General features: G+C 34.9%; 1 protein-coding gene across 3 annotated transcripts in view; it reads left to right on the top strand.

Moving 5' to 3' along the window:
* Mdga2 (MAM domain containing glycosylphosphatidylinositol anchor 2) overlaps positions 1–22,965 on the top strand; it is a 736,020-nt gene that overhangs the window by 589,489 nt on the left and 123,566 nt on the right. For all 3 annotated transcript variants that reach the window (XR_781932.3, XM_010632607.3, XM_010632608.3), the window contains one exon: positions 14,035–14,304. Coding sequence is in view for 2 of the 3 variants with exons in the window: in XM_010632607.3 (XP_010630909.1) it covers positions 14,035–14,304 (270 nt within the window). In the remaining variant the exon portion in view is untranslated. The remainder of the gene's footprint in view (positions 1–14,034; positions 14,305–22,965) is intronic.

Below are 22,965 nucleotides of genomic sequence, written 5' to 3'. Positions count from 1 at the left end.
GGTCAGTGCTTATGGTTGGGGAGAAGGAATACCAAGTTCAAGACCAGCCTAGACCACATGGCAAGATCTTTTCTGAAAAGCATAAAATAAAAGTTCTTGATTAATTGTTACTCCAAAAGAATGTTATAACACATGAAACATGTTCTTGTTCACGGCAGTACTCTGTATCTTATCCAACATTTTATTTTCCATATTGGAACTGTTCTATGTTTCATACCTACTCTATTTCTCTTTGTTCACATTGTAAACTATATAACCTTTTGGAGAGTTATCACAAGAAATTATGTTACTGCCTCCTAAACATACTAAAAGCAAAATGTGAACCTTGCCAACTGTTCAAAAATTATTTCTGTAATCATCACTGAGTTATTCCATCTCCTAAATGTTGTGTCTTCTGACATACAAATTCAGCTTCTGTTGTATAAAGGATAAACTAGGTTTTTTCTCTAGATGTCCCTTCCTAAAAGCCATTTCAAGGTGATATTTGAAGAAAACATTCTGTTTGATTTTTCAGCTGATTTAATTGTGAAATGGAATTTATAGCATATTTGAGTTTCCACATGACAAGGATGGCAATGACAGCAAAGTCTCTAGGTCAGATTTAAAACTTAGTGTATAATAGAGTCAGTTATATTTCTCTAGTCTGTTACATTTCATTTTCCCCACATTGTAAATTATAGAAGAGCACAAATTGTGGATATTACAATTTCATCTCCTTAGAAAGATATTCTGCTTCATTGAAATTACAGGTTCACTCAGAAAGGTCAATTTTAATTGAAATAATCCTTACCATTTACAAAGTTTCTCAAATATTCCTTGCACTTACGAATACAGAGGGTAGAACAGGTTGAGGTTGTGAAGGTTTACTTCCTTCCAGGTCTGCTTCTTCACCAAGGATTCCACCTCAAATACTGTTAGACTTCAATGCTGTCAGTCAGTTTTCCAGCATCCATCTTTGTTTTAGTGTCTACACTGGCTTGTTGAGTTATAAGGACACACAATTAAACTCTAGGAGACTCTTTGGGGGAGATCAGACCATATATTTGGGCTGATTTCATGAGTACGAATATGTTATATAATTGATCTTACCAATTTCGTGGATTTCCCACTCAATAAGGCAGTTTATTTTTTCCCCTGAATATACATCAATCCCTTGTTCAATGGCTTTGAACTTTCTAAACTTACTTCATGTGAAATCTATTCCTGATTCTCCACAATTCCACAGTGCAACTCCAAGCTCATCTTTGACAAACATGACTTTCACTGATCTTTGATCTACCTTAGCTACTAATCATAACTTGATTTATGGCATTTGAAACATCTTTACCTGAAATAGCCTTTTATCTTTTAGCGTACCCTGCATAATTTTGGATATCTCATTTTCCGATGCATATATTTGATTTCCTATTCATTCTTTCATTCCAAATCAAGCTGAGCGCTATCATTAAAGGTTTTGACTCCTGAATGGTTAAACATTTACTAATTGTAGGATTCGAGGTAGTATTTCTTAAAATGCTGGTATGTGAACCTTGGACAAGGGACTTGATAGGATAAATTACGTACCAAGCAGTCAGTGCGTTGCTTCCTTCCCTGAGAAAGTTTTATTCAAAAAATAATCAGCTGACTTGGTTGAATGGTGATGTTCATTTACATTTTGCTGAAATCTCTTTGTCTCTTTATAGTCATATAGGAGGTTTTGAATCAATGCTGGACCTGAAGCCATCACTAGATAGCATAGCTCTCACAGATGATACCAATATTTGCTAGAGAATTGTGTATCACATGTCTAACTGTATAAATATATTATATATAGTATATTTAGTTTGACTCCTTTTCTTATTTAACAAATGAAGTGAGGATGTGGTTAATTGAGGATTTCAATTAGATCTCTGTTAAATACAGCTTTCCCCCAAAATGACAAAGAACTCAGGCATAAATTAAGTCATCCTAAAAGATGAATGTTATTATATTACTTTTGCCAATATCAACATTTTTCATCCAGATGATTGGTAAAACTTTATTGCCAAATATTTCTGGCCATTAATTTTGGATAGTATTAAAAAAGAGCATCTCAAATTGATCACCTACTACTTTAAATGTAGACAATTATGTAAATAATTTAGGGTAAGAAACAGCTACTATAAACATGCAATCCTATGCTTTCTTAGCCAGTGTTTAAGCAAGCACAAGATAATCTTTCATTCGGATACTTTATTTTAGTCGGATGAAATGTTTTGAAAATGAATAGAATTTAATTTTCTATATTTTGTTTTTTAGTAAACTTTAAAATGCATTCTTTTCAAATTTTTATTTTTATTAGTACATGTTTGCAGTGCACACTGATTACTTTCATTGTGGAGAGTTGGTACCTGTTATGTATATAACATACCTTAATTCTTTGTATAGCCCCTTCCCTGTTTCTTCCTGCATCTCTTGGTCCTCTTCTCCTTTGAGAAAGATTGATCTCCATGATTCCTATTATTTGTACTTTGTTTTGCTCTTTATTTATCATTGAAGTTGCACATATACGAGAAGCCATGTGACATTTAAGGTTAAACCACATTTATTGCATTTGACATCATGCTGTCAAGGTGTATCCGTTTTCTGCCAAATGACTCACATTTATATTTCTTTAAGGCACTGTGCCAGTGTCGTATTTTATCTAGTCATTCATCTGTTGATGCACATATAGGCTGTTCCAAGAATTAGATATTATGATTCGTGCTGTTCTAAAGATGGACATCTATCGCTGTAATATTATGACTTTAACTCTTGAGGGAAAATACCTACAAGGGGGATTGTTGGAAAAGGAATTTCTAATTTAAGTTTTTGAGGAGTCTCCACACTGATCTCCTTAGGGGTTGGCCTCATCGTGTTCACTCCTCTTTCCCCTGCAGCTTGTCCAGTATTGGCTGTTATTAGATTTCTTGATGATGGCTACTCTTTCTGGAGTGAGATCGAATCTCAGTGTTGTTTTAATTTTCATTTTATTAATAGCCAGTCTTGCTGAACATCTTTTCAAGTATTCATTGGATTCACCCTTCGTGTTGTACATCCTGTAGGTTTGCACATGGCATAATCATATGTGTCCATCAGTTTGGAATCACACAGAATATATTCACTGTCCTAAACCTGCTCTGTGGCTTTTATGTCCCTCCGTTGCTTTCTCTCGTACTCACTAGAAATGGCTGATCTTTTTAAGTCTCCACAGTTTTGCTTTTTCCAGAATATATTTAAATGTAGTCGTACAGTATGTAGTCTTCTCGGTTTGCCTTCTTTCACTTCTGTAGCATGTGCTAACTTCTCTCCAGTTCTCCTCCTGCCTTAATAGCTCCTTTCTTTTTAGTGCTGAATAACATTCCATTGTCTGGATGTACCACAGTTTGTTTACTTACCCAGTTATTGCAGGACATACTGATTGCTTCTGAGTTTTCGCAGTTTGAATAAAGCTGTTATGAACATCCATGTGTGGGTGTTTGTGTTAACAAACAAGTCGTTTGGATAAATACTAATAAAATTGGCAGATTGTTTGGTTATTATGTGTATCGCTTTGTAAGGAACTGCCAGACTGTTCTAATGTGGGTGTACCATTTTGCAATCCCACCGGCAATGAATGAAAGTTTCTATGGCTTCACATACTCATCAGCATTTGGCATCGGCAGTCTTTTGAATTTTGACCAGGTGTTAAATGATATCTCATTGCTGTTTTAATTGCATTTTCCTAGTGACAGGTAATGTGCAACATGTTTTCGTATTCTTAGTATTTCTTCTTTGGGGAGATGTCTGTTCTTGTTAAGGTCCGTGCTCTGTTTTTTTTAAGATTGGGTTATCTATTTTCTTATTGTGGAGTTTCAAGTGTTTTTAATTCTTTTCTATAATTTATGGTATATGTCTTGGCAAATATATTTTCTTGGTTTTCAGGTTATCTTTGTATTCTCAAGAGTGTCTTTGTAAAGAAATTTTTCATTTTAATGAAGTCATCTTATCAATTGTTTCTTGCACAGATCAGTTTTGACTAAGAAGCTATCACCAACCTCTGGATTATCTTATTTTCCTTCTACATTGTTTTGTAAGACTTCGGTACTTTTGGACTTTGAAATCATGTAGTTTTTATTTGGTTCTAAAGTTCTTCACCTGGAATATGTGTGGGATGTTTTGAGGATGCAATATCTTATATTTTGCTATGTTATCTCTCTCTTTTTTTTTTCTTATTGAGTTTATTGGTACATTTTAGGTATACAGCACAGTTACATTCATCATTGGGATCTGTGCCTTTACATGACAGGTCTTGGTTCTCATTTTTCCCCTTGTCCCTGCCCTCCCTTCACCCCTCCTCCACTCCCCCTTTACAAGCATTTCATTTCCATTTTTTCATTTTCTCATATGTTTTTTTATCCCTTATTAGCTTTCCCCTACCCTTCTTCCCACTTTCCCTACACCTTTAGCCCCTTTCCTCCTATTTCACATTGTCCATTATATCATTAGGATCTTATGGACTATTATAGTTTATTCACACCAGAGAAACTATTTGGTATTTTTACATGTGTGACTTATTTATTTCACTTAGGAGTATATCTTCAATAGGTATCCATTTTCCTATGAATGACTCTAATTTCTCATTCTTTATGGCTGAGTAGTATTCCATTTTATAGAAAAGCCACATATTCTTTGTCCAGTTTCCAACTGATGGGCAAATGGGCTGTTTCCAGGTTTTAGCTATTACAAACTGCGCCGCTATAAACATGGGTGCACATATGTCACTGTCATATGATTCTTTTAGTTCTTTTGGAACGATACCCAGTAGAGGGATGGCTGGGCCAAATGGAACCTCTCGTCCCAGCTCTTTGAGGTATCTCCATATTGATTTCCACAGTGGTTGCACCAGTCTGCACTCCCACCAACAATGGAGAAGGGTTCCTTTCTCCCCACAACCCCGCCAACATTTGTTATGTGTGATTTCTTGATAGCAGCCATTCTTTGTGAGGTGAGGTGGAATCTCAGTGTTGTTTTCATCTGCATTTCTCGAATGGCCAGTGATGTTTTTCATATATTTACTTGCTGTTTTTACTTCTTTGTCTGAGAAATGCCTGTTCATTTCAGATGCCCATTTTTGAATCGGGTCTTTATATTTGCGGGGCTGATTTTTTTGAGTTCTTTATATTTTCTAGATAATAGTTCTTTGTCTGAGGAGCAGCTGGTAATCTTTATAAAAGGTCATAGCAATAATATATTCAAAATTGTTAGGATTACATAAGGTAAGTACGGGAAATATACTAACACACTAATTCAGAGGAAACTAGGCCTATAAATGTTACTGTTTCAATTTTTTCTTCTATGAATATTCAGATCATATGAACTCTTCAGTATCTTTTTCCAAATACATCCTTTTTCATGTCTTTTAATACTAAGTGGGATTTATTGTAAAATCTCATTAGCAATTTCTTGCTCTTTGCAATACCAAAGAGATGGTATTTCCCACTTCAATTATTTGATTCTCTAACACCAACTGAGTGTTTAAAAATCCAATTCAGTTGTCACGGGGTCTTCCTGGAGTTAGCACAGATCGCACAGATCAGAGGGCTCAGTCCCACAGGATCACCCCCTTTCAGACATCTAACCCACCATCGATAAATGCCAGTGTTCTTATGAGCCCCCTTTCTCTTTCATTTGATAGTTTTCTAGAACACCTCACAGAACTAAAGAAAACACTTTGATTATATATACAGATTTATTATTTTAAGAAAACCTTTAGAGACAGACAAATGAAAGAGGTGCATACGGTAAGAGCTGGGTCTGTGTACAAGGTTTTTCCAATCCCTGTCTGGAGGGCCACCCTCCCAGCTGCTCCCCTGCTCAGGATGGATAGGTTGTCATATGTTAAGCATAGTGATTTAGCTATCTTCTTATTGCGGAAAGAAAAAATTTAATTCACTGACTTACTACCCCCAAGTCTACATTTTCTCCTATAAATGTTTGATTTTTTAATTCGTTAAAGCACAATTTCCCTACTCCTTTCAAACCCAGAAAAGAGTAGATGACCAGTGTTCTATTGGGAGTCGTTTGACTTGAGAAGACATTGCTGGAAAATAAATCACTCTAATGTGTACATCTTTACACTGTTCTTTGCTATGTTTGAATAATTAGGGTTAAACTTACACTGAAGTCCTTCAAAGAGGTGAGCATTCTTCTCTTTTAATTGCATATTTATATCCATCAAATCACACTCCCTTACAGACTTTTTAAAGAGTCATTAATACTATTCAATATTAGTTTTAAGATTTTATTAAATATTTAAACATCTATTTTTAAAATAAAAAATTGCATTTATAATTCTGGTACTCAAATGAAACAACTGTTTTCAAGAAATGGGGGCAGAATATATTCCTACATACTACCAAAAGAACCTATGAGCTGCTATAGTCTCTGATCCATTTATTAAGAATTAAATGCCAATACATATTTTCCCATGATCAACTGTTTTCATATATTATTATTTTCACATAATATGGACATCAATATATGTATTTAAACATTACAACTAAATCTGGTTCAGGACATTTTCCAGATATCTTGAACCAGTAGGCATAAAAAAAGAAAGTGCTAATGCAGAATTAATTTTAAGCACTTGCTACTCAATGGCTTCATTCCAATTTAAGATCTTTATCACTTTAAAAGTTTACACTTCGAGCTCAATACATCTAAGGTCTTTTCCACCCTCAGAAATATGCATGACTAATACATCTGTTAATTTAGGTGTGGTCTCTTGCTATGTAAGCTGCAATTCGAATCTGATTTAAAATCTATTACCAACATTTTTTTCCTATAACCTAACAATTTTATTGTGATTCTTTTATGTTTCACACAAAGCATGAATTCCATTTCCCCTCGTGCAAATTTATGAATTCTAAATGATGGTTTAAATAAAATAGTTTTTATTTTAATTAACAACTGTAATAACTGCAAGATTTTCGAAGTCCTCTTTGAGGGGAGGAGCTAAAACATTGGTAATTGTTTTTTTCAAAATAATGAAGCATCATTACCGGGGATTTAGCTCAGTGATTCTTTCACCTGCCTTGCACGCACAAGGACCCAAGTCCAATCCCCAGTACCAAAATAATAATAATAATAATAATGAAGCATCATCACTTGTTATTGAGAGCATACATTCTAGAGTGAGATTGTCTTGTTTGAATCCTTACTCTGCCACTTTTTGATGGGTAACTTTCCTTAACTTCCCTATTCGTTAATCTCTTTTATAAAAACATAATTTATGTTAATATATTAATACAGTACCTAGTACTTCCTAATATCCAATGTCAACAAAGAAATTTAATTGTAATAATTTCCTTTAATTTATATGTAGTGAGTTAATGTTGAAAAATTGGGTAGTAAAATAGATATTAAGTAAGTGAATAAATAGTGTCTCCAAGTATATTTTAAGAATTTTTACCTGAATAAATCACTGGAGATTCTTTATTTCTCTTAAGCCATTCTACTTTTAAGGATTTCATATCTAAGTACAGTTTTTGCACAATGTTTCATATATTTGATTTTAATATTTTATTTAATATAACATTAAATATTTCACAATAAAGTATACTGAATAACACTCCACCATGAAAAACTGATTCTATCAGATAGTGAAATCTAATTTTTTAAAACACCTGCAGATTTCTTCCAACATATCCAAAGTCTTCACACTGAACCTTTAATCATAACTGCAAAGGTCGATCTTTTTCACTGGATATTTAAAGAATGAAATGTCGAGCTCATTTACAGCCACTGTGCTGAAAGTGAACCTCACATCAGGAGAAATTTTCTTGATTGGACTGTAATGAGTTTACTCCATTTCGCATCATCAAGATTTGTTCAGGGTTAGAAAACTTTGAATCCAAGGAGTTTGGGCAGCCTTTTAAATAGAAGTGATCATTACTTCAACTTAGGGATGCTTTTGAACTTAGACTCTATAAGGCTTTATGAAAACATTGTGTTTAAAGAATTCTAACCCCCAACTATCAGATATCCTTATTGGCCATTAATAATTGAATAAGCTGAGGGCTGGGCTCAGTGGTTCCCACTGCCTGCCTTGGAAGCTCAAGGTCCTGAGTTCAATCTCTGGTACCCTCTCCCCCAAAATTGAATCAACTGAGTCCTTTAGGTATGGGCAATTGACACATTCACATATAGAGAGGGTCTAAACAATTTATTCTCTGAAACATTCCTATTATAAGTCAGTTAAATTCAAATAATTCTCACAGAAAATCATAGAAAAAGTAACTATTTTAGGATATAACCTTGTTATATAAGATTAATTATATTGACACTTGAAATGCTGAAGGAGAAAGGTAAGCAGTTGCAAATATTTTTCGTTTTGTTGGAAATACAAATATAAATGGAGAGCAAATGTTTATTCACTCAACTAATTTGCATTGGACTCCAATATCTAATCTTCGCTTCATATTAGCATTTCAATCCAATAGCCATATCTCTGATCTTATGAATAAATATTTATCTACCTCTGAATATTAAATTCCAACAAAACCCTATTTATTGACTGCAATGTTCTGCCTTCCAGATTCCCTGATTCTGAATGGAACCCACTTCCTAAGTTTTCAAGCTGTGCCATTGATTCATTGTTTTGACTGACGTCTTTCCTTAGTTTGCTTTTGAAATCCTTTCCTTCTAGAAATTACTCAGTATGCTACTTAAATTATACCTTCTCAGTGACTTGCCTCTTTGTCCCTTCACCGCACTTTAGTGAATCTCCCTCTAGTGATAATATTAAAGTATGAATATTTGAGGGAAAACACATGTTTTAATTGTGTCTTGCTGTGCAATAAAGTACTCCAATACCTAAGAGCTTCACAGAACCTCAATTTTATTTTAACCAATTCTCTACTTCTCATATCAACTGAGCCAGGCATTTGAGAAGTTTTCCCATGCTGCTCTTTCCTTCTTTTTTTTGGGGGGGGTTCTCACTATGTAGTTGAGACTGACCTGGAACTCACTATGTAGCCCAGGCTGGTCTTGAAGTCACGGCGATTCTCCTGCCTCAGCCTCCCAAGTGCTGGGATTGCAAGCATGCACCACTCTTTCCTTCTTTATAAAGGTTTTTTTAAAAAATCTCTCTCTCCCTCTCTCTTTGTTTAAAAATTTAAGGGAGGATCTCTCGAGGTTGCCATGTTGCTCAAGCTTGTCCTAAACTTGCAATCTTCATGCCTTAGCCTTCCTAAATGCTGGGATTGTTGGCATGTGCCACCATATCCAGCTTTGCCTAGGTGTCTCTTATTCCATGTGGAATGCAGTGTTACATGGTTCATTTGTTGAAATTTAGGAGGTAACTGGTCTGGTCTGGAAGGGCTGAAATGGTTTCAAGTGCTTGAAGCTTTGATGCAAATAGCTGGAAATCTGGACTTTAGTCTCTCTTTATGCTATCTCGGGTCCTCTTCTCCTAGTCTCTGCAACAGGATAGTTGGGTTTATGACATAGGGCTTCAAGTCTTCTAGAGTGGGTGTTTCAAAAGACAGGAAATGAAACAAACATCTCTGGAGTCCTGGGTTCAGAAGGTGGCACATAACCATTTCTGATATATTTTGTTTATCGACATGCTCACAGACCCGTGACAGATTTATGGGTTAGATAGGATGAATTTTCACCGTATTCTGAACATCCTTTCTCCTTTCAATCTTTTATGGACTCATCTACTCAGTCAGTAATGATATGGCTCCAACTGTAATGCCAAGTACCCTGCTAAATATATCAGGGAGAGGAAATTTAAAGTCCTTTCATAATAGAGATTAAAGAAACAAGATGTGACCCTGTAACAATTACATGCAGCATAAATATTAGAATTTGTAAAAACTGACTATGGGAGATGCTTTACTAACTGATCATCAAGCACGGTCTCCATAAAGACGTAAAAATCCAAAAGATGGGTATGAGCCAGCCATCGAAAAGGCAAAGGAAAGAATAGCTTAGGCTGAAAGAATGAAGCCAATGGTTTAGTCTGAAAGGGCTTCTCCTGTGGGCACAGGAAGAAACCCAGTGTTTCTGAACCATCACGATCAAGGAATATGATTATGGTTGAAAACATGGTCAAAGCCAGAATTCATGAGAACTTCTAAGCCTGAGTAACAAGTAGGGCTGAGGAGATTAAGTGTTTTAAACAAGAAAATATGAGGCGTTTTCTCTTTTAAAAGCACCTGTGACTAAACATAATGAGGAAACGTCATGAATGAAATCAGAAGCACCTTACCTATCAGAAAGCGAGTGCAGGAAATCTGGTGTAATCTCTCTGATAGACGATGGCAGGGGTAGTAGAGGTGGATGGAAATGTATAACTGTAAATATAAATTTTAAGGTAGAATCAGTAGCTATACCTGTCATTTTACTCACAGTAGTCTTGAACAAACAATTGCCATTACTTTTTCTCTGATATTTATCCATTTATGTGCTGCCAATCTATTTACCCAGATTATATATTCCTCACAGAAAATACTTTCATTATAGGAATTTTTTAATCTACCTTGTCAAAAGTAGAGATTTTTGCTTTTAACTGACTTCTTGCTAGCATCTGATATTTTCAATCATGTCTTTTAAATAAATGACTCTAACTTTTGCAATGTACCTCCTGGATACCCATATCTCTTCGGTTATTTATCATCCTTTAGCGTTCTTTATTTTATTCAAACCCTAAACGTGATTAGATTCCAGAGGAAATCCAAATTTTGCACTTTACTTATCTCACTCTAAGCTGTCCCAACAACTTTGTAACTTGCAATCTCCCCTTCCTTAGGCATTTTTCTTAGATGTTTTCACTTGGTTAATAGAGACATATGTTTTTGCATATATAATAAGATATTCCACAAAGTTTGTCAATGGAAACAAATGAAAATATTGGGAAGTGGTTTTGAAAATATTATTAAATGCATTAAATGTTTATTAACAGTAGCTTGCCAAATTTATATAAAAGCAATAAAATGAGGCTACTTTGTCCTGGGTTCACTTAGTGACACAAGCGCATTTGAGATTTGGTTTTTATGGCATCTTTAGGCAAAAGGTACAGAAGTTTAGATGCAGAACTCTAAACCTAGGACATGCAGTAGGAGAGGATATTAATGTAGAGCTTTCCTCATGACATTGGAACTCACAGACCTTTATCCATAGGACTAAGCCAAATCTACACAACCCCACTCTCAAGAAAGTGCGAGAAACTTTTCAGTTTGAAGTTACCAGAGTAGTGGTGATATCAAAATGCATACTTGAAATTTGGATCACAAGCTAGCAATTATGTGGCATTTTAGCCCCAAATTCATTTTGTTTGATGGTTCAAATAAGAATCAAGCCATGAACTTGAATAAATATGCTCTTAGACATCGATACTGATAGATGGCTCTGCACAAAATCAGTCTCTGGAAGAAGATATAGAATCTTCAACTTCAAAGTATCCCCCACATACTCTTAAAGGATAGCAAATAGTCCAGGTCAAAATTGACAAGAATACACAGAAACAATGAATCTGAGGGAAAACCAGCAGGAAATCACCCTTAAAACTTCACTTGGCATTATCAAACAGTATAAAACTATTCTGTTTAAGAACAGAAAAACACACATGGCTACATTTTCAGGCATCGAGAAACTATATTGTCCCACTTTTAGTCTATGTGCTGCCCCAGTGAGCACAGGGGGAAGTATAAAACGTGGCATGGCAAATGTAAAAAAAAGTATTTAAATTTATAAATTAAATCTACATTCTTGGAATTAAAAGCACTGTGAATGAGTTAGGCAGATCAGTGTTGCAGAAAAATTTTATCATTTGTCTCAGAAGACTTTATTAATACTGCTGCAAAAAAGCATGAGAAAATGAAAAAAATGGAAATAAAGCATTTGTAAATAGGGAAGGGAGGCAGGGGTGAAGGGAGGGCAGGGATAAGGGGCAAAGATGAGAACTATGACCTGTTGTGTAAAGGTACAAGATCCCAGTAATGAATGTAACTGTACTGTGTCCCTAAAATGCACCAGTAAACTTCTTGACCGACACCATTATCGACGCCATCACCTAAGACATCTTCTGTGGCTACCCTGACCTCATCTTCACTCAGGCTTTCATCCCTGATGTCATTTCCTCTGCAAAGGGTGGTTCACGTTCCCCTATTTGCTGCAGCATTTTTCTAAAATAATAACGACAGTAATGTTAACAACTTAAAGATGTAAATCTCTTATTAAAACTTTTTGAAATGTCCCCAGTACCGAAAGGATAAAACTCAAACTCCGTCCCATGGTATTCAATGATCCTTGAATGGCTCTGGACTTTCTAGACTATTTCCTCTCAAGGTGTCATGTTGTATCGTGCACCAGGAGCGCTAATCCACTTGGATTTCTCTGCACATCCCCTCCTCTCTAGCTCCTGTTAACCTTTCTACTGTGTCCCAACCTAAGCATTTCCCTTGCATCCTGGAAGATACAAGATCAGTCGCACGTGTCTTGCAATGTCTTACGCTGTCAGTCCCCAGAGTCTTCCCATTGCTACATTTTTTTACTACCGACAGTTGTTTTTCAGGTTTAGTTATGAAAATTAGCTTTCAAAATTGCTGCCTTCAGTGTTAAACCATGGACTACAGGATGGCAGAAATTTGTTTTCTGAGCACATTTTAACAAATTCTTCACACCTTAAGAAATTCTTCACACCTTAAGAAAAAGGCTTTCAGCACCAAAATTAAGTGGTGGGTAGATAATATTAGAGTTAAAAGAATAGTTCAAAATTATTTGCTGAGGAAGAAAGGACCAGTCAACAGATTGACATTATGAAAGACCAATATTATATTTAAAATCAAACGTAAGGGAGACCAATATTATATTCTAAAAATAGATGAAATAACAGAAAGAATATTGGACAAAGCACTTACAGTGTTGTAATTCTGAAACATTTTAGCATCTTGAAGTAAGGTCCATAGGGTATACAGTTGTTGAAACTGTTCAGTTTTTGTTTTTTGTTTGTTTGTTTGTTTGTTTGTTACTGGGGATCAAACTTGGGACCTTCTGTTTGTGAGGCAGGCAGCAGAACCACTGAGCTAAATCCCCAGCCCCTAAACTGTTCAGTTTTTTATACTGCTTAGCTCATAAAGGACCATCAGTGGTGAAATTGTGTTATAAATTCAGCCACAGATAGTTTTACAGATTTCTCATGATAGATTGCAAGAGTCACATGTTTAGAGTCATGAACTTATTAAAGTTTATTATGTTCTTTAGTCTTAATAAGTTGATTGTGGTTTGTGTACTATCTTGTATTTTATATAATCTAAATGGGTGTGCCTAAACTATTGGAAATCTCATCAAACCAAAAGGTTTCATACCTAATGTAGCAAGTTTTAATTATATATAAAAATTCACAACTATGCTAGGTAAATGAGCCATTGCAGAGTGTTGGATCCTCCTCCACCTATGGTATAATTTGCAGAGTTTGCTTAAAGTTTGTGTATGAATATTATGACTTGCAGCCAGATTTGCTCAGGCCAAATAATTTAGAAAATACACTTATATGATTGTGTTGCCTATTTTATTAATTAATGAGTAGCCAGAAGCCCATGGACTGAGCTTCACAGAGGAGTAATTAGAATTCACTGACTCGAACCAATGGTATTCTCTGTTTCAAATCTCATGCCAGTGTGAAGCCCTTGGCTTTATTCTGCATTTCCCATCCAGAGCATCAGTTGGAGACTGATGGTATAAACAGTCATGACAATTTTATTTGGATGGCAGTGGAAATAAAAATAAAAATCAATTTTGCTTTTTAGCCTGCAAATGGTTTGGGAAAGCAATTGAAAAGCAGTGAGGCTCCTTCCCTGCCCATATTCCGAAAATCTCACTTCTCAGATCACCCTGAAATTCCTGGGCCTTAAATATCTTCTACCACCTTTAATGCTGCCTTTCTATGGCATCTGTTCTTAAAAGTAGCTTCTTATCATAAGAACAGCCAATAAGATTGGCTTCTTATAAACCTCGGCTCTCATCTATTTCAATATGTCTTTTCTACAGATCCACCTGCTGTGGAACCAGCATTCTTGGAAATTCGTCAAGGGCAGGACCGAAGTGTCACCATGAGCTGCAGGGTCCTGAGAGCCTATCCCATACGGGTGCTGACCTATGAGTGGCGCTTGGGCAATAAGTTACTCCGGACCGGTCAGTTTGACTCTCAGGAGTACACAGAGTACCCAGTGAAGAATCTTTCCAATGAGAACTACGGGGTTTATAACTGTAGCATCATAAATGAAGCTGGAGCTGGGAGATGCAGCTTTCTTGTTACAGGTAGGATGCTAAATACGTTCGTTTTGCATACATTTGATATGTTGGCCAAGAAATCTGAGGCCTATGTCAATGTAAAAATGGAATAATTTTTCCATCCGTAGAATCAACAGTGAACAGCTTGACACATTTCGTTAGAGCGTCCATTAGTACATTTTCAAGGCAAGTCTATCTTAGTAGCTAAAATAGCACCTGTGCCCACAATATTGCACAGAAGTTTATTTGAATTCAAGTGAAATGAGGAATGAGGTCGGTTATTTTGAGTTCATCAGTAATAAAGTGACGAAATGGTAACTAGAATTATTGGCATCAGATTGCAAACGTGAACACACTCCTCTTTTGGTGTTTTCTATTTTTAACTTGGATTTTATTAGAGAGAGTGCCTAGGACCCTGGTGTTCTTAATAGCAGTGGGAGAGTTTTGATTTGTTTCCATATTTATTTGACTACCTCTTCATGTACAGTGATTCTTCAATTTGCCTGTGGCTTGCTGTGAATTCACAACATTCCAAGGAAAAGCAATAATATTGTATGTGGCATATAATATGAAGTACTGACACTTTTGATGTCATTGTATTTTCAATGGCCCCTCTATCTTATGTATTAATTTATATTGTTGGTGACCTTCATACTAAAATGACAATCTATATACTGTAGTAAATTTGTTATTTGTTGAGCCATGGTATAGGCTAGAAGTAAAACAAAATACTCTTTTCATTGTTATTTTGTCCTGGGAGAGTGGAATGTGTATGTGAGTAAGAGAAACCGGTTATTGTGTATTACCTGAAAAGCAAGTGTAAAGGCCGATTAAAATATTAAAGACTGAATATACCTGCATTGATTGTGTGAATTCTTAGGGTTAGCACTTACTTTTGAGAAAACTTGCTATATATGAATTTGCCTTGAGGTATTTTGCTTATTTGAAATGTAATATTAGGTAGGTAAACATATAAGTGCCTAAACAAAGAACATGAAAGTTATTTCCTCTTCTGGATCTTACTACTACTTGGTTTCATAGTGGTTTTTTTAAAGGCTTATTTCAGTGTAAGCCTTTTCTGTTTTGATTTTTGAAGTACACTAATTAACATAAAGCTAAAAGTTCCTAGAACAGTACTATTTACATGATAATCTAGCTGCTAATCTCTTAATAAAAAAGGTAATTTAAACCAACTGGCTTACTTTCAACCCTATTTTTTTCATTAATTGAGTTTATTTGTACAATTTATGTATTGATAATGATCACATTCATCATATGGAATTTGTAGCTGTACATGATGCATTTTGATTACTTTTTTCCTTTCCCTTCTACCCTTCTCCTTCTTATTTAAAAAAGCTTTGTTTCCATTTTATCTTTCTTTTCTCTTTTCTTCCTTTCCCCCTCCCAACTCCCTTGTGTATCTTCCCATTTGAGCATTTTCTTCCGATTTCACAATATTTATTATACATTTTAGTTCTGATTTGCACTTTCAATTTCTCACACCAGAGAAGTGATGGAATATTTACACATGTGTCTGATTTATTTCACTAGGTCTCTAGGTCTCTAGGTCCATCCACTGACCTATAAATGTCTCAAGTTTATCTTTCTTTAAGGCTGCGTGGTATTCCATCATATAAAAAAACACACCTTCTTTATCTATTAATCAACTGGTGGCATTTGGGCTATTTGCAAAATGTAGCTATTACAAACTATACTATTGTTAATATGGTGTGCATATATCACTGTGGTATGATGCTTTTAATTCTTTCCGGAAGATACCAAATGGGTCATATGGAACCTCTAGTCCTAAATCTTTGAGGACTTTCCACACAGATTTCCACAGTGGTTCCAGCAGTCAACACTCCCACCAACAGTGGAAAAGGGTTCCTTTTCCCCTCAGACCTGTCAGCACTTGTTTTTGGTTGATTTCATGATAGCAGCCATGCTTTCTGGAGTGAGATGGAATCTCAGCATTGTTTTAATTTGCATCTTTTGAGTGACCAGTGATGTTGAACATTTTTTTCATATATTTATTTGCTATTCCTACTTCTTTATCTGAGAAGTATCTATTCATTTCAGATGCCCATTTTTAGATTAGGCTTTTAAATGTGCGGGACTTGATTTTTTTCAGTTCTTTATATATGCTAGATATCAATCTTCTGTCTGAGGAACAACTGGCAAAAATTATTTCCCACTCTGTGGTTCATCTCTTCACTCCATTAATTTCTTTTGCTGTGCAAAAGCTTTTTAATAAGATGAGATCACAGTTGTTGATTCTATGTGATATTTCCTGTGCAATCATAGTTTTGTTATAAAGTCTTCACTTACTCCTATGTTTTTAAGAGTTCTACCTATTTTCTCTTCCAGAAGATTTAGTGTTTCTGTTTTATAGTTAGATCTTTGATCCACTACTTTCAATCTTATTTATATATTGTATTCCAGAACAGTAAAAAAACTTTTGAAGGTGGTTAGTTTTCACATATGAGTCCAAATGGAGAATCCTAATTTAATTTCACTCATTAATTTTCCAAAATTAAAAATAAAACTCCATGAATTTAATGACATCCTTTTCTTCAACTTTTTTGTCCTTATACATGTTCTGATTTTCTTTGATGACACTATTTTCTAACTTTTGACTAGAAAGCCTAGGTCCATGCTGCTTTTGCAAGATTTTCATTTGCTCTCTATTATGTAATCCCAATTCTATTTTGATCTAGAAGACAAGCTGTAACCAGAAGAAACATAAAACCCCATCCACCCATTCCAAAGCCATGGGGTGCAGCTCATGGAGTTTGATAAGATAATAAGCCTGTTACAAGTTGCCTCATAGAGGGAGAGGAAATAGCTCCATAAATCCATTTCAAGCATGCACTTTTCAATCTTCAAGTCAACCAATTGTTTCAGGATCTCCACACACAATGAAATATTGTTTTGAGAAAGAGACAAGGAAAGACTGAATCCCAAATACAGTATGATCTATGGAAAGATATCTGTCCATGGAGTCTGGTGTCTGGAAAGAATTTAAATAGTTATTTCCTACACCACTAAAATATATCAGCATTAATATTCCTCATGATTTTCACCTTAATTCAAATCTCTTTGAAACTAACAGAAGAGAGCCAGGGTATAGAAAATATACAAGGATGTATACATTCTTTATCCTCAGAAAAGATGCTTGAAAGCAAGTTGTTTTACTTCCTGAGATCTAAATTAATGAAGAAATTTTAACTTTTTTTACACTATTTTGTCAAATTCATAGTCCTGCCTTTACTCAAATGTTTTGTAATTACCTAACTTAAAAACTTGATTGCATTGCTCGCCAGAGTGTAAATAGCATCTATATTTACTTTATGAAAGTTCCAAAGAAAACCTCATTTTTGTTTTATCTTTCTTATTGTGTGTGTAATGTGCATGAAGGTGTGGGAGGGGAATTGTGTTTACTGAGGCATCAGAGTGGGTATGAGAATATTTTCCTTCTGGGCAGAAGAAGAGAGTAAGTGAAGATATCTGGGAAATATCAAAATGCAAGCTAGTGAACAGCCTAGATTTTAGTTCACTGATCATGTTAGAGAATGTTAAATTTAATACTAAAAATATTCTATATTTGAATATATTATAGTTAGTACTTTTCATGGTACAGTTATAGCAGTTTTCTATTGGTTAAGTAAGTTTAGTGAATTATTAGAAAACCCAGAGAGCATGTGTCATTTTTTTCCTCTGGGGGGATTCTTACAAATTCTAAAGAAGGATGTGGCGTATTGATTTATTAGTATTAACCCATTTATAAATATAAAATTCCAAATACTTATCCACATATGCATTTGTTTACATACAGATGTAAATATTTGTATTTTACTATGTACATTTTATTATAGCAGATAATTCAACTGAAGCATGAATTCACTTTATGATATTTTTAGAAGGGTCTGTTTTAACTTTCAAATTCTTAAATAAGTTTATTCTTTCATAAATACCATTCTTTCATAAATACCATTCTGTATTATTCTTCCATAAATACCATTCTGTATTATATCCATATTATATGACATGTAACTTGATCCAGAACAAAAGGTCCTCCACAAATCTGGAACCATCACTAAGATAGAGGGCTGGACAAAAGAATCACTGTTTGAATGAAAGAAAACTTGCTGAAAATTATTTTTTAAAATAGGAAAAGAAATGATCACGGTGACGCTGAAATAATGCTTCAAGTCCAAAATGAGTAATAGATTTTTGTAATTGATTGATGATCCTCAAAAAGATACATCGATGTCCTCATCCCTTGAATCCGTGAATATCGCACTTTATGGTAAAAAGCAAATTGAGACCATAAAGGATTTTGAGTAAAGGATCTTATCCTGGATTATCGAGGTGGGTCTTCAATGAAGTCATTTGTAAGAGGGTGGCAGGTGGAGGCCCAAGAGTGAAGAGAAGGAGGCCCTGTTTCTACACAGAAATGCAGACATGAAGCCAAAGAACCCCTTGGGCTCCCAGAAGCTGGAAAGGGCGGGAACATCTTCTGTGGAGCCTCTATAGGAAATTGGATCCTGCCAAGACCTTGGCTTCGGACTTGTGGCTTCTGGAACTGTGGGAGAAAAAAATTTCTTTTAAAGACCACCTAGTTTGTGGTAAATTTTTATGGCCAGCTAAGAAAACTAAGATGTATTACAACTTGGTGCATCAATGAATTCTTTTCTTTAAATTGCCATCGGTTGAATAGAAACACTTTCCCAAGTATCCTCACCTTTGCCACGCTAGAGGCCAGCAGAACTTCTAGGAACGTGGTAGAGATATAAGCCATGGCTGTTTTGCCTTCTGAAGAGCTAATTGGACCACATTTACATTGTCAAGAGGTAGAGGCATTTGGAAGACCAACCTGGGAGGTTTCACTGACCAGCTACACCAGTACTACTTGTTGGTTTAAGGTGTCCCTTGGCACAGACTCCAAATGGTGCCTCAGTATTAAAATCTATGCCAGTTAGTCAGTGGAAACAAAAAGTCTCCAGAAGCCTGGCTGTGTAGGAAACCAGATGCCAATTTATGAGTAGATTCTATTGACACTACCAGAAATTAATGAAGATGTACTTTTATTCTTTTTCAACATGAGCAGCAGGCTATTTGAAATATAATGTGGGATTATAAAATTTTACATTATCTGTCCACTCAGATTGTTCTAATTTATATTCCTAGCTATTTAGCAATTAAGATGTAACTAATGTTCTAAGTATTCCATTTATGGTCCCAATAGTGATTTTTTCTATATTTTTTCTTTAACAAATTACTTTGGATAATATGCTTCTGTTCAAATGTTTATTTGTGTCAGGGTATTAAGAATTATTAACAAGTTAGACAAAAAAGAATGATGTGAAAATGGGAGAATTTTTCTGTTTAGCTTTTTAATTAGTTGGTTAAGTAAAATTGTAGAAACTATCTTGTATCAATATAAACTTAGATTTGTGCTAGATTTCAGGTCAAGTAAAATAAAGACAAAATTAAACACCTATAAGTGTTCCCTATATAGCCAAGGAAGCAAAAGTAGAATTCCCTTACTTTCAGAAAGTACGTATACACAATTATATATTCTTAGACTGTAAAGTATTTATAAATTTTATCAGTGGAGATATTTATAAATTTTTAAAGTGAAAAACATTAAAGAAGTGATGCCTTTTCCAAAAAGTAAGTGATATTTATTTTATAAATTTTTATTGTCTAAACAACAAATAATAGAAGAACTGCACATGTTTGGTTTTCAAATGATGAACTTTTTACAATCGGAGAAATATTTGACAACTATGAGTACATCTGCTAAGTGAGGTTAAAAATAGAACAACAACTACTCTCATTCAAAAACCTTGCCAGTTTTATATTTTCAGAATAGGTTGAAATTGTATTTTTATTTCAATTGACATTTTAAAGCATTATATTATCTTCAGGAATATATTATAGTCTTTTATCTGATCTTTGAACTTTCATCCTTTTTCCCTTTCAGGCTGTTTTCCATGTTCCTGGGTTTTATTTTCCTAGCTCTATTTTACTCTTAAGTGAGAAATATTGATGCTTGCACCGCCTAATGGGATGGTATGCAAATGTTTTATTGTTGTACATGTCCAAGCCATTCATCTGCATCTCAATGAAAATGTACAGTAATATTTCTACCTCAATTCTACCAGTTACACCAGACTCAACTCACATTAGACTCAGCTGCCTTCACCAAATCATTACACATTTTCAGGACTCTGTGTCTTTGATGTGCGTTAGCATGGTATTTTACTCTGAAATATAACCCTTTGTGTATTTTTTTAAATATTTGTTGATTGGTATGGTACATTTTAGATACTTGTTATGATCACATTCATCATTGGGAATCTGTACCTGCATATATCTTGGTTTTTATTTGTTTCCCATTATCCTGACTTCTCTTCAACGCTCCACCCCTCCCTATATGCATAAGCTTTGTTTCCATTTTTTCCTTTTCATTTTTTTCTTTCCCTTTTATCTTCCCTGACCCCGTCCAGGTTTCCCTTCCGATTTGAACTTTTTCTTCCTGTCTCACAATATACATTATACATTTTGTCCTCATTTACACTTTCATTTTTTCAAACCAGAGAAACTATTAGGTATTTACACATGTGCATCCTATTTGTTTCACTTAAGAGTATGACCTCAAGATGCAGCTATTTAGCTGTAATGTCTCTAGTCTATCTTTCTTTATGGCTGAGTAGTAGTATATTTTATAAAAAAAGCGAACAAACAAACAAAAAAAAACTACATCTTCATCCAGTCACCAGTTGATGGGCTTAGCCATTGCAAACTGTGCCTCTGTATAGATGGGGATACATATATCACTGTGCTATGATGCTTTTAATTCTTTTGGGATTACACCCAGAAGGGGAATAGCTTGGTCAAATGGGACCACTAATCATAATTTTTTGAGGAATCTTCACACTAATTTCCCAAGTGGTTGCACCAGTTTATACTCCCACCAGTAGTGGAAAAGTTTTCCTTTTCCCCACATCCCCATCAGCATTTATTGGTTTATTTTCATAGCAGCCATCTTTGCTGGAGTGAGGCAGAATCTGAATGTTGTTTTCTTCTGCATCACTCGAATGACTGATGATGTTGAACATTTTTTCATATGTTTATTTGCTATTTTAAATCTTCTTTTGGGAATGTCTGTTCATTTGAGATGTCCGTTTTTGGATTGGCTCTTTAAATTTGGGGGGTCTTTTTAAAAGTTCTTTATATATTCTAGACAGTCATCCTTTGACGAACAGCTAGCAATTTTTTTTTCCTGCATTGTCTCTTCACTATGTTGGTGGGTTCTCTTACTGTTCAGAAGCTTTACAATAAGATGATATGCCAGTTGCTTATTCTTTGTGATAGTTCCCACATAATTAAGATTTTTTTCAGTGTTTTCCTATGCCAATGTTCTACCTAACCTCTCTTCCAGCTGGTTTAGTATTTCTGTTTTAATGTTTAATCTTTGATTCATTTTTTTCTTTGAATTTATTTACTTTCCATTTTGATTTTTGTTTAGTACATGGGAAAGATAAGAGTCCAGTTTCAATCTGTGGCAAGTTGAAACCCATTTTTTCCAAACATTTGTTAAAGAGGCTATTTTTCCTCCAGTGAGGGTGTTTGGCTCCTTTGTCAGAGATGTGTGGGCTTAGAAAGTGTGGAGTTGTTTCTGCATCTTCTAATCTTTTCCATTGATCCTTAGGTCAGGTCTGTTTCGTCACCAATACTATACTGTTGTTGTCACAATGACTTTGTAGTATAGTTTCAAGTTGGAGATTGTGATATACTCTAACTTATCTTTGTTGCCTAGAATTGCTTTTGCTATTCTAGGTCTCTTCTGGTTCTCAATGAATTTTTGGATTGTTTTCACTAGTTCTGTGAAATATGCTGTTGGGATTTTAATTGGGATTGCATTGGATCTATATAGCAGTTTTGGAAGTTTGGCCATTTTTACTATATTCGTCTTCCTACAAAGAAACTAGAGAGTCTTTCCATTATCTAATATCTTCTTAAATTGATTTCTATTTTCAGAGTGCTATAGTTTTCAGAGTAGAGGACTTTTACTTGTTTTATTAGATTGATTCCTAGGTATTTTACTTTTAGGATGCTATTTTGAAGGGGATTGTTTCATCTCTCTCTCTCTCTCTCTCTCTCTCTCTCTCTCTGAGTTTGTTATTCATGTACAAGAAGGCTATTGATTTTTGAGTGCTGACCCTCTATCCAGCTACTCTGATGAATTTGGTTATTAAATTAAGAAGTTTTTTGGTGGAGGTTTTGAGGTCTTTTCTGCAGAGAATCATGTCATCTGCAAGTAATGAATTTCAGTTCTTCCTTTCCTATCTTTATATATTGTCTAACTTTTGTGGCTAATGTTTCCAGACTATATTGAATGGGAACAGGAGTGGTGATAGCTCCTGATTTTAGCATGAAAGATTTTTGACCATTTAGTATGATGTTGGATGTCGGTGCTTCATAGATTGATTGCTCTTATTGGATTGAGATAAATGCCATCTATTCCAATTTTCTGTACTTTTCTTTTTCCATGAATGGGTGTTGGATTTTGTCAAATGTTTTTTCTGCATCTATTGAGATCTATGTATGTCAAACTAGTCTTGTATCCCTGGAATGAATCCCCCTTGGGATTGGTGAGGGTGTATTATCTTCTTCATG

Source organism: Fukomys damarensis, unplaced genomic scaffold (genome assembly GCF_012274545.1).
Source record: "Fukomys damarensis isolate Sample0158 unplaced genomic scaffold, DMR_v1.0_HiC HiC_scaffold_17, whole genome shotgun sequence".
Lineage (NCBI taxonomy): Eukaryota > Metazoa > Chordata > Mammalia > Rodentia > Bathyergidae > Fukomys > Fukomys damarensis.
The sequence above is the reverse complement of the archived record's forward strand: the minus strand, read 5'-3'. Positions and strand labels throughout refer to the sequence as shown.